We start from the raw sequence: 17,513 nt of genomic DNA, 5'->3' as shown, positions 1-17,513 counted from the left end.
ATGGTTTGGCATCATGGTGTGGTGTGGCATGGTGTGGCGTGGTGTGGTATGGTGTGGCATGACGTGTGGCATAGTGTGGTTTGGCATGGTGGTGTGGTGTGTGGCGTGGTGTGGCATGGTGTGGTATGGTGTGGCATGGTATGGTGTGGCGGGGCATGGTGTGGTATGGCATGGCATGTCGTGGCGTGGCGTGATGTGGCATGTGGCGCGGCATGGCATCGAGGGGGCCGGGCTGCCAGGGTTCCTGTGTCGCTGACCAGCAGCCCCGCGAGCCGGTCTGAAAGCTCAGTCCCCGAGTGGAGTCCAGTCCTGCTCTGGCTTCTGACTCCGACTTTCCCGTATCACTGGCCCAAGTGCCTGGCACTGGCTTCAGATCTTAGTTTTCTTTTGCACCAATCCCTCTGGGTGGAATGTAGACCCACTTTGCCGGCCTCTCTGTAGTGGTCCTCTGGACCCGTGGTTCAGACAGCCTCGAATGTGCAGCTGCCTCGGAGGCCAGCTCGCTGCCAGAGCTTATGCCCTGTGTGAGGCCCTGTGAGCTTCGGTCATCTCGGCCTCTAACCGAAGGCCAGCATTTTCGGAATCCCGGTCTTTCGTCAAATTCGTTGCTATGTATTCTGTCGGTTTCTTTTGTTTGCTGTTTTCCCATTACCCATTTCCCATTTCCCATTTCTCAGCCTCGGCCCCCCGAATGCCAGCGTCTCGATGTTCCGGAAGGGGTCGGTTTCTAGCGATTGTCTCTTGGGCCACTGCTCACAGGAGGCTCGGTGTGTGTGGAGGCTGGGGAGGGCGGGAGGCCCAGGCGCGCTGGGTGCCGCCCGTTCTCAGCGCGGTGGCCCAGGGCCCGGGCCCCTCCTCCGCGACCATGTGTCGGGGCAGCGGCCTGCTCAGCCGGGAAGACACCACCCCAGATCTTTCGGTCCGGAAAGAAAGTGCTGTGTTTATTTTCTTCAGAAAAAAAACATTTAGAATATTTTTTTTTTTTTAAAAAAAGCTCTTTCGTTTAGAAGGAATCTAGGTATGTTATTGTTTAAGAAAAAAAAGTGTTTGCAATGTATCAGTCACCCGTTTCTCGTTCTGAGCATGATTTATGTGAGGAAATGGTTTTTTTAAAAAATTAAGCTGGAGATATATCCCTGTACGATGCTTCTGTGAAAATGTGGCTTTTGTCCGGTGCTGTTAATGCAAGTTGTAACAGTGTGATATGGGAGGCAGTGTTTACATGCTGCATTCCTCTGCTGTAGTCAAAATAAGCCCGGAGGGTCTACAGTAGCATTTCTGTATTTTATCAGCTTGGGCTGGGGCTGAGAGGGAGGCCTCTGCTCACACTTGGAGGGGCTGTTTCTGCCAGATTTATTTGCCTTATAAATATTCCCTGTGTTTATTTTAACTCGCCTTTAAAATGGAGCTGAAATTAATATGGACCTGAGGGCTGCCCCCCGGCCCTATAGTGCCTCCTGCAGCCGGCGGGGGGCGGGGGGGGGTTGGCGGGGGGGGCGATCTCTGCTCGGTGCCATCGGGAGGCACAGCCGGTGCTGGAGGGCACCCAGCGAGCTGGCCTCCGTCTGCAGCGGGTGCGGTCCCCACCGGCCAGCTCCTCACGACCCGTCAGAGGCTCCGCGTCCCTTGTGCGTTCTTCCTCCCTCCATCCCTCCCCATGATGGGGCGCGGGCAGCATCCGACCTTTCAGGGTGTATCTGAGTGGGGCACAGTGACCAGTAGCCCTCAGTGGGGCCTGCGGCCCTTCAGCCTTCTGTGGTCATTCCATGCCTTTGTCCCCTCAAGGCATGGACCCTGGTGGCCACAGAGGTGTTCAGCCTCACAGACATGTCTTTGCTCGAATCCAGGTCTGGGGAGCCCAGGGCTAGCCAGATGGCAGAGAGGGCATGATGAAGCCCAAGCCCAGCTGGTGGGAAGAATGAAACAGCCTTCACAACACAGCTGGGTGCCCAGCTTGGCACCCTGGAGGTAACAGATCATGTGTGGAAACTTCCACCATATGCAGCGTGAGCTCCCAAGTCTGCGAGCAGGGCCCTGTGATGTCAGGCCAGGGCCGGGGGGAGCCCTGGTGGCCCAGACCCTCGGAGCCACACCCTCGGCCTGAGGTGGGACCATGAGATTGGCATCTACTCAGCCTCGGCCCCCCGAATGCCAGCTTTGTATCTGGCTTGTTTGGCATTTCCGTTGTTCTTGCTTCTTCCTTTTTCTGTGTAATCCAGGGCAGGTTGAAGAAGTGAGGAGGATTCTGGGTGAAGAACAGGGTCCCCTGGGCAGGTAGCAGGAGCCCCTTCGGAAGGAACGCTCAGGGGGATAATGGTCACTTCAAGGAACTGTCGACCACCAGTGGAGAAAGTGGGGGTGCAGAGGAAGTGCACTGCCCTGCACGGGGAGACTTAGAGATGGCATGCAGCCCTGCCTGTCCCAGATGTCCAGCCCAGCACTCCCTGGCAGGTGGAGGGAGGGTGGAAGGGAGAAAGGTGGGCCGACTCCCCACAGTGCCTTTAAGGAGGCAGGCCCTGGAGTATCTGGCCCCGCCTTTGATCCCACAGCCTGGTGATCTTGGCTCACTCAGCTGGAGGGCCACCTCCTCTTCCAGGCCTTCTGGACCTGGGCATCCTGGCTGGGACTTGGGCCTGGCCTTCCAGCCTGCCCGGGGCCAGGATCCTCAGGTCCCCACACCCTGCAACTGTTTGGGGGGCCCTAATGGTGGAGGATCGAGGTCACTCTGCTCCACACCCCCACACCCCCTCGGCTCCCTGGCCCAGCTGGTCAGCATTCCGGCCTGGGGTTCACTCTAGGTCTGCAGGCCAGCTCTCTGCACAGCTGGGCTCTGAGCTGGCAGCTTTGGGGTGACCTCCGTGCCACCACCTTTCTCTGGCAGCAGAGGACTTGAATGAGACCGGAGCCACCTAGGGGCAGGTCTTCCCCCACGTTGGCCTGCCACACCACTGTTCCCACTCACCAGCCCAGGCGTGTCCTCTCAGCTACAGCTGCACAGCCCGGCCCTCTGTCCCTGGGCCCGGGGCTCTGTGAAGCCGCGTGTTTCTGTAACTTGGGATGATTTAACACTGCCTCTCAGAGTTGGTCCTGGAAGGAGCTTTTTTTTTGGTGGGGGGGGACCCTTATTTTGTGTCTGGAAGCTGACTAGGTATTGTGATCATTTTTCTCTTTCCCTGAGCGCAGAAGGGAAGGATATAAATTTTTTTTTAATTTATTTATTTGACAGTGAGAGAGGGAACAGAGCAGGGGGAGTGGGAGAGGGAGAAGCAGGCTTCCTGCGGAGCAGGGAGGCCGATGCAGGGCTCGATCGCAGGACCCTGGGATCACGACCTGAGCCGAAGGCAGACGCCTAACAACTGAGCCATCCAGGCGCCCCTGGGAAGGATATAAATTTTTATCATGCAAAGAACCACAGCCATTTGGTTAGGAAAATTCATTGCTGTGAATACTCTCATTTTCTGCTTAATGTCCATGTTCATTTAGTGTGACACATTGTGTCCAGCAAAAGGGAGACCGGCTATCTGCCTGAGACTTGGCTACCAGCCTGTAAAGCCCCACTGACCATCTCCCTGGCGTATCCCGATGGCTGCCGGGCCCAGAGGCTGAGGAAGACAGCTCCTCGGGGTGGCATTGTTAGGAGGCCAGAATGGAGAGGCTCTGGCTGGGCAGAGGTGGGCCCAGTGTTGGACCCGGGTTGGATGGGGCTGGCAGATCCCAGGCAAGCCTGGAGCCAGTCCCCACTGGGGAGGAGGCCCTGGGGCCCCCCACTCTCCCTGCTGCCTCCCTGGGGCACCTGAGCTCGGCAGCCCGCTTGGCATTTCCTGCCCTGGTGGGGCTGCCAAGGAGCCAGTGCCTGCCGTGAGGCCCTCACTTTGTGTGGGTGCTCCCCTAGGGGAGCGGATCAGGGGCCTTCAAACTCGAGAGGCAGGTGGAGGGCTCTTTAAGCTGGGGCTTCATGGGTCTGAATTAAGGCTTTTGTTTCTGCTTCCTCCCCCATTCAGATTTTGAACAAGAAAGCCTGCCCTGTGATTAGGCTAATCCCACGGTAGTTATAGCTTTGCATGAAATGTTTGCACACCGAAGGGCACAGAGAGCGGAGTTGCCCAGAACACACGTACAACTGCATCAGGGGCTCCCGGGATGTAGGGTGGCGACTGCCCGCGTGGGCTGATGCCCTTGTGTCCGGGTCTCTTAATATAGTGACAAGGCGAGTGTTGCCATCCCTCTAAGGCTCACTCGGGCTCTCCCCCCAGATCCGACAAGCTGGTCCTGACTTCCGCTGCTGCCAGCACCCCTGTCCTCCTGGGCCTCGCCAGGGCCGGCATTGGTCCCTACACCTTGGCAGCCGGCCTCGGCCCCATGGTTCCCAGGCCCTCTTCCTGGCCAGGGGTCCCCTCAGCAGCCAGAGGGACTTGTCTACAGTTTCAAGGGTACCGATAAAAACAAACCAGAGCCCCTCTTCCAGTCCTCCCTACCCCTCATGATCTGGAGACTCCAGAGTCTGTCTGGTTTTGCTTTGGCATTTTCCTACTTCAGCTCATTTGAAGGGAGTTCTCCGAGTTCTTGGATTCTGCGTTCTGCAAAGAATAACGATTATTTGATGAATTGGGGGCAGGGATGGAGTGAAAACCAATATTGTTGATAATCCTTGCTCACAAAGGCAAGACCCAAAATTACCTTCAAGAAGGCAGGACGCTTGTTTGCTTATGAGATTTCAGCTCTACACATGTGGTCAAGGACACCCACTTCGGAATGGCTGAGCTGGCACCGACTTTCTCCCAGATGTGCCCTCTGTTGGCAACTCAGAGCTGGTGGCCTGAGAAGGGTGGGCCCCCGTGACTGGGAGGTGGGAGCCGGAGGCCCAGAGCACCGAGGTGGCTCCATGGGAGGAGCTGCCTGGCCGCCTGCCCTACCTCCTTGTCCAGCTCCCCATCCACATAGTGCAAGAGGTTAGGGAGGGCCCTGGGGGGCTGCAGAAATAAGCCGGTTTTGCCAAAATCAGGAGACTGCCTTCCTATGTCCTCAGCAACGTGACATGAGGGTCTGGAGCTGTCCTGGAGGGTGTGGCCGGTGGCTGGCTGGCTCCTGCTGGAGGGTCCACGTCACAGAGGCAGGAAGGCTCCAAGACAGGCCGGGACAGCGCCGTTGTCCAACAGTGGGGCTCCCCCAGTACCTGCATGCTGTGGCTGTCTGAGAGGCGGTCGGCCCGCACCGTGGCCACCACTGGAAAGAGGGAGCAAAGGGCACTGCGTGTTTGGCGTTGACACTTTTACCCAACTTCGTGGGATGTTCAAAGCAGTTCAATTCTGCTTGCATTTTAAGTAACTCAGAATTTCACGTCTTAAAGAAAAGCCTATACAGTTCAGCATATACATCAAGTACAAAAGACATTAGGTTATGTCATTCTGAAAACGTCCCTACACAGAGACCTATTACACATATGTGTGGCCACGTACACACGTGGATACGCATGTACGCCAACGGTCTATCTCTTAGACATTGCCAGGCCTGTGTGGGGCTCTGAGTGCCTCTCGGTGCTCCTACCAGCTGCGGGGCCCAGTGTCCCTCTCAACTTTTTCACACGGTGAGCTCTGTTCACTCGCCCCGAACGTGACTCCAGCCCGGTTCTGTCCCCAGCCCCTGAGAGGAAGCCGTGTGCAGTTGCTTCCCGCAGGGCACCTGCAGCAGTATTCCACGGGATATACTGCTTTTTGAAATGGAATTATATCATTAGTACTTGCCGGGATTAGTGCTGACATTGGGCTTATCCATCCTTACATCACCTCCTCTTATTCAAAGGCTGAGGGGGTGATCTGACAAGCCCACCCACATGTTGCCACCCGGGCGGGAATTTTCGTTCCGTGTTAGGTTCTGCGCACGTGTGTGTATGTGTGGTTGTGTGCGTGTGTGTTCATGCGTGCAGAGTGGAGCTGGGTCCCAGTGTCCTGTGTCTCCCTCTGCCCCCAGGTGCCCTCATAGTTGCTGTGGGGAGCTGGCTCTCCTGGCCCCGGCCCGTGTGTGGTGGGGCTGGACAGGTTCGAGGATGTTCTGGCCCCAGCCGCTGCTTTCCCAGAAGCCTCCCTATTGTCCCGTGCTCTCCCTGTCCTGCAAAGCAAGTCTGCTTCCATCTTGGCTGCCGAAGATCTGGAGGGGCCCCATGGCAGAATTTACATTAGGACAGAAGGAAAACCATTCCCCTTGTTCTAATGGGACTTTTCTTCACATGCCCGTGGACTCCACATTGATCGCACTCCCAGGACCCTTCACGGGACATGTGCTGTTCTGTCACTGACCACTCACATCCTTCACCACCAGGCAATTTTCTGATTCAGTGACACTGTGTTTGTCATTTATTTCACAGTCAGAGCCTCTGGGAGGTGGGTTTTGTGCCTTGGGACAACCTGTTTGAACAGTTAGCCTCAGCTGACTCATCAACAGTGACACATCAGCTGACCGGGCACCCCCGGAAAGCTGAAGGGCCCCGTCCCCCCTGCGGAGGCCCCAGTCAGGACAGCTGCACATGGGCCACAGTGGGCCACGTGTGGGACTCACCGTTCTTTCTGTGTCCGTTCCTCAAACAGGTTGGTGGTCGGGGCCAGCTGTATCCTTTGCGGGCATGCAGGTGACAGCCGGCTGTGCTCACAGTCCTGAGAGTGGATGCCCGGTTCCTACAGCCCCTCCCCCACAGCCCTCCCTTCCGGCAGGGAGGACGTCTGCTGCCTGGAGCCAGGCACTTACAGGGCCACTCAGGGCAGATGACCTGCACTCAGGGGACAATTTGAGGCTGACCTTTGAGGCTAGGGCTTCCTGGAGGCGTTTCCTGAGCCACACGCTGAGATGGCTGAGCCCGTCAGGCCAGCTGGATACAGCCGTGAGGCAGGTGGTGCTCCCTGGAGAGCAGCCCCATCCAGGCCCGTTCCTTCAGAGGGAGCGGTAACACCGGAGACGGTCAAGAGAGGAGCCATGGGAGGATCTGAGGTCAGGAGAGGGGATAGCAGAGGGAAGGTGAAAGCTGGGACTGCTAGCTGGGAACATGGGTCGAAGGCAGCTATTGTGTTTCTTTCGCCAAGGAGACTCTTCCCTCTGTCGCTGCTCGGATCCCTTGGGGGTTGGTGGGGGGAGGGCCTGGCCCCAAAGGCTGACTAAATTAAACTGCCTAGAGCCTGGACAAATGCCCCATGGAGGCAGAAGCCGCCTGGGCCCTGGGTATTGGAGGGTGCCCATGTCCCGTGGCTACCAGAGTCCTTACCTCACCTTGGACATACATTTATGAGGTTGGGGCGGGGGCGGGCGTGGGACAGGGGTCTTTGTGGTTGGTGTTGGGAGCCTCCTCCAGGCTGACTGGAGATTGGTGGGGGAGTGGGTGGCTGGCCAGGGCACTGAGGGTCTCGTCCCTTGGCTCCTGATGTCACGATCCATTAGCATTCTTAGCTTCTGGCAGATGTGGCCCTGGAGTGTGCTGGCTTCCTCACTGGGCTCGGATTGGATACCACCGTCATGATAAGAAGCATCCCCCTCCGGGGCTTTGACCAGGTATGGCCACGTGTGCCCCAGCTCCCACCCTGTGCTCTCTCCCAGGCAGGTGTGGGTGTGGTCTGGCAGTGAGGTGTCAGTCTTTAGAAGCTGGCCCTTGAGTTGAGTAAGGAGATTGTTACTGAAGTAGAAAACACCTGCCAGAGTGTGGAAGGAAGGGCTGGCCCATGGAACATGTGGCGACATGCTCCCTGGACCAAAGGGATGTTGGTGGGCACACCAGGCCAGCCTCACGGACCACGGGGTTGGGTCAGCCCTTCTAGTCACTCCATTAGTAAGCAGAAAGCGTGGGTCAGCTAACTCGCTGTCCCCCATCTCCCTTGCTGAGCCCCTCTGGTGTCTGAGTGGGGTGCCACCTCCGCAGGGGCAGCACCAGGTCGGAAGTAGGTGCTAGACTGGTAAGGCCCTGCATGACCACCTCAGGAGAGGGCAGCCCCTGGCCACCTTCCTAGTCACCGCCACAGACTGAAAAGATGTGATTTATGAGTCAGGACGAGCACTATGGTGGCTCTCCTGGCCGGCGGTCCACCCTGAGTGCTCAGAGCGTCCCCACAGCCTCTGGGGCCCCGCCGGTTCCACATCCTGTCCACTGTATGGGGCCAGCACCTCACGCAGCCTGCCTGTCAGGCGTGGCAGGAGCTCAGAGGGCCACCCTGCGGGGTCTGAAGAGTGCAGGTTTTCCTGATCCGCGTCTGGGGCATAGACACCCCTGCTCACGGCGGAGGCATTCATGTCAGGAGCACGTGGTTTGCTGGGTTTTTTTAACTAAAAACTCTCCAAGGAAAAGTCACCTGTTAAAACCAAAGTCTGGGGCTGTTGCTGTGAAGATGTCAAAATGCCCTCTCATGTGTCCGAGAGGGAAGGCAGACCCCCGTCCATCAGTGCTCTCCAGCCTGGTGAGCTCTTGCAGAGGGAAGCAGTGGGCCTGCCCCCAGCCCCACCCCAGCCGGCGGACGTGGATACCTGGCCCTCGGTGCTGTTCGGGTCCACGCGCTTTCTTTTCTTCTTTTTTTTTTTTTTTTTTTTTTTAAAGATTCTATTTATTTGTCAGAGAGAGAGAAAGAGCAAACAAGCAGGGAGAATGGCAGGCAGAGGGAGAGGGAGAAGCAGACCTCTCCCCGCTAAGCAGGGAGCCCGATGTGGACTTTCCTGGGATCATGACCTGAGCCGAAGGCAGGCGCTTCACGGACTGAGCCACCCAGGCGCCCCTCTTTCACTTCATTCCGCACTCATGTACTAAGTGTCCGCAGTGGGGCCATGGCATCCAGGGAAGGTCTGTGGGACCTCGGGCTACGGGTGGAGTGTGCCGGGCAGCAGACGGGAGCTGCACGAGGCCATGCTGCAGGACACAGAGAAGGACAAGGGCCTGTGAAGCAGAGGGGCCCGTAGGCATGAGGACCACTCAGAAGACTGGCCTTCCAGCCCAGGCAGAAGTTGGAGACCGACGAGAGGGGGTGCCCTGGGACATGGGGGCGCAGTGGTGAGGCCGGATGGCCCAGGCCCTGCCTCAGAAGGATGTGCAGCCCTGGTGGCCAGCCTACGGCCGGTGGTCTGGCCCCTTGGCTCAGTTGGGCCCAGTAGTTCCCTCCCAGACTGTGACAGAGACTCCAGGCGTGTCAGGCGTCCAGAGGGATCAGCAGCCTACACTTGTGTTCTCGTGACTGGTGTGACAACCCTGAATAGGCAGGACTCCTCATGATGTATGTTTCTAAATGAGCAGGCACCAGAGGATTTAAACAGTGGCTTTCATTTTTTCTTCAAAGAAAAGGCTGTGTCCGACTGGGACTCTACCCTGTACAAGCCCCCTAGCAGCCCCAGGAACTGAGCCCCCATCTGTAGCCGGGGGGTGCAGAGCCTTCTAGGCTGGGAGGAGGGAGCCCTCTCAGCAGATGCCCTGACCAGCCCCACCCCCCCACCATGCCTGCTACCTTGTATATCTTGGTGGGGAGCAGAGGGGCCCCCTACTGTCCCAACTCCCCAGTGGCAGAGGAGGTGACAGCATTTGGTGGTTGGGGGGTTGCCGAGGGAGGGGTGGCAGGTCTGGAGTCAAGTGCCATCTCGTTTGGCCAGGCCAGAGCCCCCAGGGGAAGGGGGTGTTTCTCTGTCATTGCTTTTAGTGAAGACTTAGTTAATCGGCATGTAGAGAAGAGCCGAAAGGTCAAGTGCATCCTGACCCAAGGGCCCCAGGTCCTCGGATTTGGAGCTGGCATCAGATGCTGTCCCAGCTCAGCCCTCAGTTCCACAGAGAACAAGGGGACCCAGAAGTGGGGGTGGACTGAGGCCATGTAGCAGCAGAGGAGGGGCCTTGGACCTTCTCCTCTGGATGGACCTTTCTTGGGCTCCTCTAGGGCTTTTTCAAGCAGGCAGGAGACCACGTCCTTTCTTCCCACAGTCATCAGGAGTGGACCTTCTCACTGCCACCCGGGCCTCACAGCATGTTCTCTTGTGCTTTGCAGCAAATGTCTTCCTTGGTCACGGAATACATGGCCTCTCAAGGCACCCGGTTCCTGAGAGGCTGTACCCCCTCAAGAGTGCGGAGGCTCCCAGATGGCCAGCTCCAGGTTACCTGGGAAGACCTCACCTCCGGCAAGGAGGACGTGGGCACCTTCAACACTGTCCTGTGGGCCACAGGTAAGGGTGCACTGAGCCACACATGAGCCACACGGAGGGCAGCAACGCCACCTCCCCTTGCTGCTGTCACCAGGCCTCCCCTCGTCCTGCTGGCTTTCAGGGGGGCCAGCTATCACAGCACACCTCTTGGGCCATCATAACAGCCCGTGGGGTCATTTCCATCACCTCGGGGCGGGGGGGCGGCGTTGGTTTGAGCTCTGTAGAAGTGGATGCCCAACTGGCCTTTGTGGAAGTCACACTTTGTAGATTTCCAAAGATGGCATCAGTGATGGGGCAGAGGCCTTGGGCAGAATTAGCCCATTGCTGACAATTAGCCCATTGCCGGACATACTCCCTCCCAGGTTGGCTCCTCCCTGCACCCCAAGGGGCAGGATGGAGAGTGGGGATGCAGTGGCGGAGACGCCTGCCCAGGGCCTGGGCCTCGGCCGGTCTGAGGGAAGGGACGTGGGCTCTGAGGAAAGGCGCCCTGGCCAGGAGCCAGGCGGGAAGAGCAGAGAGCTCACCATGTCCCTCGTGAGCCTGCCTGTGGCTGGGGCCCGGTGTTGCCGTGAGTGGGGTCTGGCCTCAGAGGGCTGACGGGTTCTGGGGCTGACTGCAGCACACCTGCTCGGACATCGTGCCCACCTTGACAGCTGCATCCTCTAGGGTCGGAGTCTCGTTTCCTTAAGCCCCCTGCGTCTTTCTTTCTCTCGATATTTCCAGTTCGCCGGGGTCTCTCTGCGCTGAGCCCAGTCAGTTGTCCCTCCTCTGTGAACCCGGGCTCGGAATCTATGTAGCTATCAGAATCATCATCCGCCTCCACGTCAGTTAATCAAATGTTTGCTGAGTGCTCAGAGGAGCAGTCACGTCAGCGTCTGTCAGGACCTGGTTGGCCTGGTCCCAGCATCCCCTGCAGTGAGGCTCCCGGGAGGAGCAGGGCTGCATCACAGAGCAGTGGACTTCCGAGAAGCCTCTCTGGTTTCCCTGAGTTCTCAGAACGCTTGGAAGTCAGACCATGAGATAAACTCTGGAGGAGTCTGAGCTCTTCCTTGTGTGTGGTCAACACGAGCAGATCTAAGGAGCAAGGAAGATGCTTTGCAGTTAATGTACTGCCTCTTGCCCGGAATTTAGTAGACGACCACGGGAGATATTCTTGTTCAAATCGTGAAAGTAAATTGAAGTAGGTTTATTTTGTTGAACACTCCGAAAGATTTTTTAACTATTTAGATCCGGAAGCGTAAATTGACATTTATCTTAAACTCCATTCTAAAAGGTGAGGTGGCAAGTTTCTCCCCTCCCATCTGCACCCCCAGCCTCTTCCTTTGTCCCCTGATATCACTTCGGGGACCCCAAACACCCACATCCCTTCTCTCGCCATTGGACAGAGGCAAAGGCTCATGCCCATGTGCCATCCACTAAGCCCACGCTGATGGCAGTGGCTCAGAGGGCAAGGGGCTGTGCCCTCGGAAAGCCTCAAGGTCCTCCCAGCTTCCAGACAGGTCCCTGGTGGGCGACATGCAGGGCCTCTGGCGCACTGCCTGCCCTCCCCTCTGCAGGAGTCCGTTTTATTTTCTGTATTTTCAAAAAGAGCATCCCCCAGACAGTCTGCCCGACGTGATTGATGCTGGGGGTGGAAGCTTTCACAGTCCTTGGCCTTTGACCTTGCTCCCCCAGGCGGCGCTGCGGCGGCGGCTGCGGCGGCGGTTTCTGGCACGCCTCCTGGGGCTGTACGGGCATGTGCTGACTTTGCTGCTCGCTCCTGGGCCAGGTTTTGTAAACAATCAGGAGCCACTTCCCAGTTTAACAACTGGGAATGTTTTCTGCTGGTTTACCCCATAAGCCTTTAACCAAGCATCATTTCTGCTCGCAATAAAGGATGATCCGATCCAGGAGGTTAAAATAAAACACGCCCCACCCTGGGGCTGGGGGCTGAAGGGCTGGCACAGCAAACAGCTCCCGGACCACACGTCCTGCCGCAGTAGCGAGCGCTGTGAGCACACAAGCTGGGCTTTGACGCGTGTTAAAAACAGGAGGGGAAGGATGCCCCTCGTGTCCGGAGGACACACGCTGAGGCCCATGAGGAGCTTCCATGGGGCTGAGCTTGGGCCTGGCGCCTCGGTCACAGCTGGTGAGGACAGTATGCACAGGGATGGTGAGGTGGGCCCTGCAGTCTGCAAGCCCGGGAGGACTCCGAGCCTCTTCCTCGGCCCAGCCTTGATCTCCACGTGGTGGATTAAACACATTAGCAGTTAAAGCAGTTAATTGCTGTGCAGGGGGCCGGCTCATTGTTTGTCTCTGAATCACCCACCCACACCAGGTGTCTCAGATAATAGACTGGGAACTCGCAGTGAGGAGGATTTCCTGTCTGCAGATGTGCCGATTACAGTGCTGAGTGAAGCCAGTCAGCCTGCACCGCGCCGCGGGCTCGAATTCACCCTGTGCAGTTAACCAGTTGTGGCCTGAATCCTCGGCCATCGTGGGGGGTGGAGGGGAGCAGGGGCAGGACAGGGCAGCCGAGGGGACACTTGGCGTGGAAACGCTTCTGAGCTGGAGCTCAGCTGAGGTTTAGCTTCGACTTTGTTTCGGAGGCTGGACGGGGGTCCCTGGAGGAGAACCCTGGGAAAGCCGGCTGCTAAAATTCTAGGAGCTCAGACTCCTCCAGAGTTTATCTCATGGTCTGACTTCCAAGCGTTCTGAGAACTCAGGGAAACCAGAGAGGCTTCTCGGAAGTCCACTGCTCTGTGATGCAGCCCTGCTCCTCCCGGGAGCCTCACTGCAGGGGATGCTGGGACCAGGCCAACCAGGTCACGCTGACGTGCCCCTCAGCGTCTCTGGCCTCTAGAAGGTTTCCTGTACCCCTCTCGAGGCAAGGGTGGAGGCTCTGGCGCATCCCTCCCTGGGCCACAGGAGTCCTGCCCACGGTCAGAAGGCCCAGACGGCTGGTGTTCCCACCGTCCAGGGTGCTGGGAAGGGCTGTCCTGGCCCTGCCTCAGCAGCCCCCTTGGTCTGTTAGGAATCAGCCGTTTCCTCTTCTTCAGACTTTGTCTAGTTGCCCACCTGTGTGTAAAACCCACAGATAACTTCTGAGCCTCTAAAATGGTATAGAGCCAGAAGGCACTGGGGGCCTGGCTTTCCAACTTTTTTTTTTCTAAATTTTATTTATGTATTTGGGAGAGAGAGCACGGGGGTGGTGGTGGTAGGAGGAGCAGAGGGAGAGGGACAGGCAGACTCCACGCTGAGCACGGAGCCTGAAGCGGGGCTCAATCCCACCACCCTGAGATCACAACCTGAGCTGAAATCAAGAGTCAGACCCTCAACCGACTAAGCCACCTAGGCGCGCCCCCCCCCCGGCTTTCCAGCTTCTAATCCAACCCCCATATTGAGGACCCCACTCCATGTACAGCCCACCTACACAGAGTGTGGCCATGGACCACAGCCAGGGAGGTGGTGGCATCCTGGAGACAATGAGGGGGCCCGCGGTGCCCAGGGAGTGGAGTGCGTCTGCCTGGGGTGGGGGGGGGCTGCAGCCCAGGGATCCCCTCTCTACCGCGGGGACTGCTGGCTCGGGTTTCCACGAGGCCGCCTTGCTCAGCTGCGTTCAGCTGATGGCTCCGTGCCACAGACACCCCCCTTCGAGTCCTTGTGGAATATCCCCCCGCCCCGAGTGCCGGGTAGCAGCACTGGGAGCTGGGGGCAAAACGGAAGTGAGCCCCCGAGGCTGGGCATTCATGGGCGGGGGTCTCTGAGTCCAGCACGAAGGATGGAGCAGTGCAGGCCCCCGGGCCTCCTGACAGCTGTGAGAGCCCAGGCTCTCCACGGCTGGCGCTGGACTGCTGGAGACGGGCCGGCAGGCGGAGCATGGGTGCGACCTTGTTGAGAGAAGCCCAGTCCAAGGGCACCGGGCCTGTTCTTTGGGCCTGTGTCTTGCTGTGGCTGTAGGAAGCTGCGTGTGGCCGTGTTCTTCCCAGGGGGTACTTCGGAGTGACCTGACCACCTGTCCCACACGCAGACTCCCCGGCTCACCTAAGGCCCACCTGTCTCCGCCGTCCAGGCCTGAAGAGAAGCACTGCTCTGCTCGTGAGCCCCTCATATCCCAACACCTTTTCATTTCAGTGTAAACGTCAAGTGTGTAACTAGCAACGTGAAGAGAAACTCAGATCTGTTTGTGTATGTGGTGTGCTTTCTCGGAGGGAAAGAGGACGTTCATGGAGCTCTTCCTGTAGGCACCTCCCACAGGCTGAGGGAAGTGGCTGGGCCTGAGACCATGGCCTTCGCCACCACACCGTGTGGCCCCTGCTTATGAACCAGCACCACTGACTCGGTGGCTGTCATTTGTCTCAGCTCTGGCTCACTGTGGCGCCAACACATTGCAGAGGCCAGGCAGGGGCAGTGGGAAGGCGGCACCTGGGCTAACAGACCGGCCCTCTGGCCTCTGCCCTCTGCTTGGGATGCCCTGCACCGCCACGGGGCCAAGAGCCGTGCCAGGCCTGCGAGCCGACTCCTGCCCGTGTCCAGGGTCACCTTGACCCTCACAGCCGTCAGACCCAGGCCAGCCTGCCTTGGCACTCATGGTCTTTGTACCAAGTCAAACTCAATATTTATGGTTATAACTTGGTAGAAGCCAGTTGCTTTAAAAAAAAGAAGAAAGACATAGTGAAAATGCTTCTAAAGGTAAATAGACATCGTTTTTGTGCATTAATGTGCACTAGCTAAATTTTGCAAGTTCTACTGGGAGCCATCAAGCAGCAGGAAGGTTATATTGACATTTGTAATTGTTATAGCAATAATTACCACCTGCCAGGGAACGTGTTCCTGCCTGGGGGTTCCCGTGGACCAAACTGCAGCAGGGCCTGAGCTGGAGGCTCCACCAAGTTCCAGGGCTGGCTGTGGGCGTTTAGGAGCCCATGTGAGCTTATTTTATGTGTTGTCAGTGCTGCACACAGGCTTGAATAGGAAACGCCCATGATGTGTTTCGGGGCGGAGGGGAAGGGACAGCAGTGAGCAGTGTCATCAGGATGACCGGGGTGGGGGCAGTGGCAGGTGCTGGTGGTCACAGTAAGCCGCCAGCCTCAGGTCATGCTAAGGTTCACTTATTCATTCAGCAAACATTGAGCCCTACCTAGGCCCCAGGGCAGCAGGACGGGTCCTCTGCCCTGCTCTTGGAGGACTTAAGGTTGTGGCTGGGGTTCTGGGGCTCTTGTAGAAGGGGCCATTCGAGAAAATAAAAGGAGCCCTTTGCTGTTGTTATCCTTTCCCCTAAAGTCTCAAAGATGACAAGAGACACATAATAAATTTTTTAAAAGGTAGGCCTCGAGGGATCTGGCTAGGGGTGGCAAAGGTGTGAGTTCCGCCTTCTGCGTCTGGTCCAGGGTGTCCCACAGGCCAGCCTAGGGGGAGTGGCTGGTTCTGGGGGGCCACGCATGTGCCCCCCGGGAGGGGTGCCCAGGCCCTCCGTGAGCCTGCGGGAAGCTGCTGGTCCAGCCTCCTGGACCCCCATCCTCCTGGCACTCGCTGCCTCTGTGTGATCAGAGCCCCTCATTCGCCCTGTCATACTCCTGCTGACACCTAAATCTTACCTCATTACACGGATTGCCCTTCATTCGTCGGAACGTGCGCTCTAGGCAGGCGTGAAATTGGAGGGAATGCCCATTTTCCTGCAGCGGGCAGAAAGAGACCCAGGAAACTGCATGTGTCCAGTTGTCTGTGTCCCTGGGCCCAGCTGTGCAGGTAGGAATGACCAAAGCCGCCATCTGGGGAGTCTTTGACCTCCAGCCTTCTCCAGCTGGCTGGGTGAGCGTGGTGGCCGGGCTGCCTCCCTGGGCCCGTAGCAGCAGCTGGTGGGACTCCAGTGCCTCGAGGGGAGGGCTGGCCTGGTCCAGCTGCCCCGGGAGCTCTCAGGCTGAATGCGGCTTCCTGCACCATTTCAGGGCCCCAGGGTGTCCTGGATGCTGGGCACCACGAGGGAGGGACTGTCTTACCTCAGTGACCCCAGGGGTGACGTGGTCCCTTAGAGGGACTGAGGGCAGCGGACAAGGCTGAGCTTGGTGAGGGAAGCAGCTCCAAGGGCCCATTCACACATTTATTTGGACATTGCCTCTGAGGGGGAAGTGAGAACATGTTTGCATCTGGAATCTTAATGCCCTCGTTTGCGGTAAATATGATGGAATGTCGTTCACGTATCATATGCAAAGCTCTTACAAGGCAATCAAGTCATGGAGATATGTATAAATAAATGAAAAAAGGCAAGGAATGGGCAGCTCACAGAAGGAAATACAGCTGCTGAATAGTGGCCCAAAGTCCTTAGTTTTACTGGTAAATATACTGGCAATCAAAGAAGGGGAAATTAAAACATCGGCTGGAGGGAAGGAGCAAGCCCCAGAAGGAGCCTTTCACCCAGGCGCAGCTCCCGGCCTTGGGCCGGGGAAGCCTCACCTGGCTGGCTGGCCTTTCTCTGAGGACTGTCCCAAGGAACTAAACTGACACGTGGACAGACTGCCATCCCCATCCCCGTGTGTCCAGGGAGCAGAGATGCGGGAGCCAACCCAGGGAAGCCATTCAGCAGCGCTGGCAGACCCAAGCTGGGTGCCAAAGAGCCGAGGCCCCAGAGAGCAAGAGATCCCACAAGGCATGGAGCAAATGACCTGCTGGGGGTGTGGAAAGCACCGTGTGCGACATACAGGGTGATGTACTTGGGCGGGGGGTGCCATGGAGGCACCCATCTTCCCCCAAATCACCTGAAGAGTCCTACCTTTGTTTTTGCATAAGAGGAAAATGGTGAGGGAGAAGACTTTGCGTGTTGCCTGGGTCTTGCTTCTGGCCATGTACGTCTAACCTGGACTGGGCATTGTCCATGGGACTAGAGCTGCCCTGCTTGTATGGCTAGCCACTGGGTCCCCACCCGAGCACCCATGCTGTGCCTTCCTCGGGGGCTCCAGGCCTGAGCTAAGGGGGGGCCCCACACCATCTGACTGTGGGGAGACATGACTCAGCTCTGAGCACGAGGCAGCGGAACTTTGAGGGTCATGGGGTATGTCTGTCCTTCCTCCATGACCCTTATCCAGGTTGTTTGCTCAGTGAGGCCCGCGTCCCAGCTGTGGCCCGTGGAGCTGGCGGGGCCTACCACAGCTCTGGGGCATGGCTGCACAGAATGGTGTGCCTGGGTGGACCTGGGCCCCCTGCCGACCTCAGGCCTCCCCCACACGGGCCCTGCCAGCACGGCTTCCAAAACCCGAAGTGCCCATGGCTGCCCTTTTAGGGCTGTTTCTGACTGTTTGGGGCAGCCTCTCATTTCCTTCACTGTTCATTCCAGAAGCATCGATGGAGTGCCTTCCACAAGTTGGGCATATTCTGTCTACCCCCACTGCTGTTAC

At 57.8% G+C, this 17,513-nt stretch overlaps 1 protein-coding gene across 1 annotated transcript in view; it reads left to right on the top strand.

Annotated features, from left to right (window-relative positions):
* Positions 1-17,513, top strand: part of TXNRD2 (thioredoxin reductase 2) — a 45,898-nt gene that overhangs the window by 16,709 nt on the left and 11,676 nt on the right. The window contains exons 8-10 of the mRNA XM_044921308.1: positions 6,582-6,601; positions 7,442-7,533; positions 9,990-10,164. Of these exons, the coding sequence (XP_044777243.1) occupies positions 6,582-6,601; positions 7,442-7,533; positions 9,990-10,164 (287 nt within the window). The remainder of the gene's footprint in view (positions 1-6,581; positions 6,602-7,441; positions 7,534-9,989; positions 10,165-17,513) is intronic.

The sequence above is a fragment of the Neomonachus schauinslandi genome, chromosome 14 (assembly GCF_002201575.2).
Source record: "Neomonachus schauinslandi chromosome 14, ASM220157v2, whole genome shotgun sequence".
Classification (NCBI taxonomy): Eukaryota; Metazoa; Chordata; class Mammalia; order Carnivora; family Phocidae; genus Neomonachus; species Neomonachus schauinslandi.
This window is presented reverse-complemented; position numbering and strand designations above follow the sequence as displayed.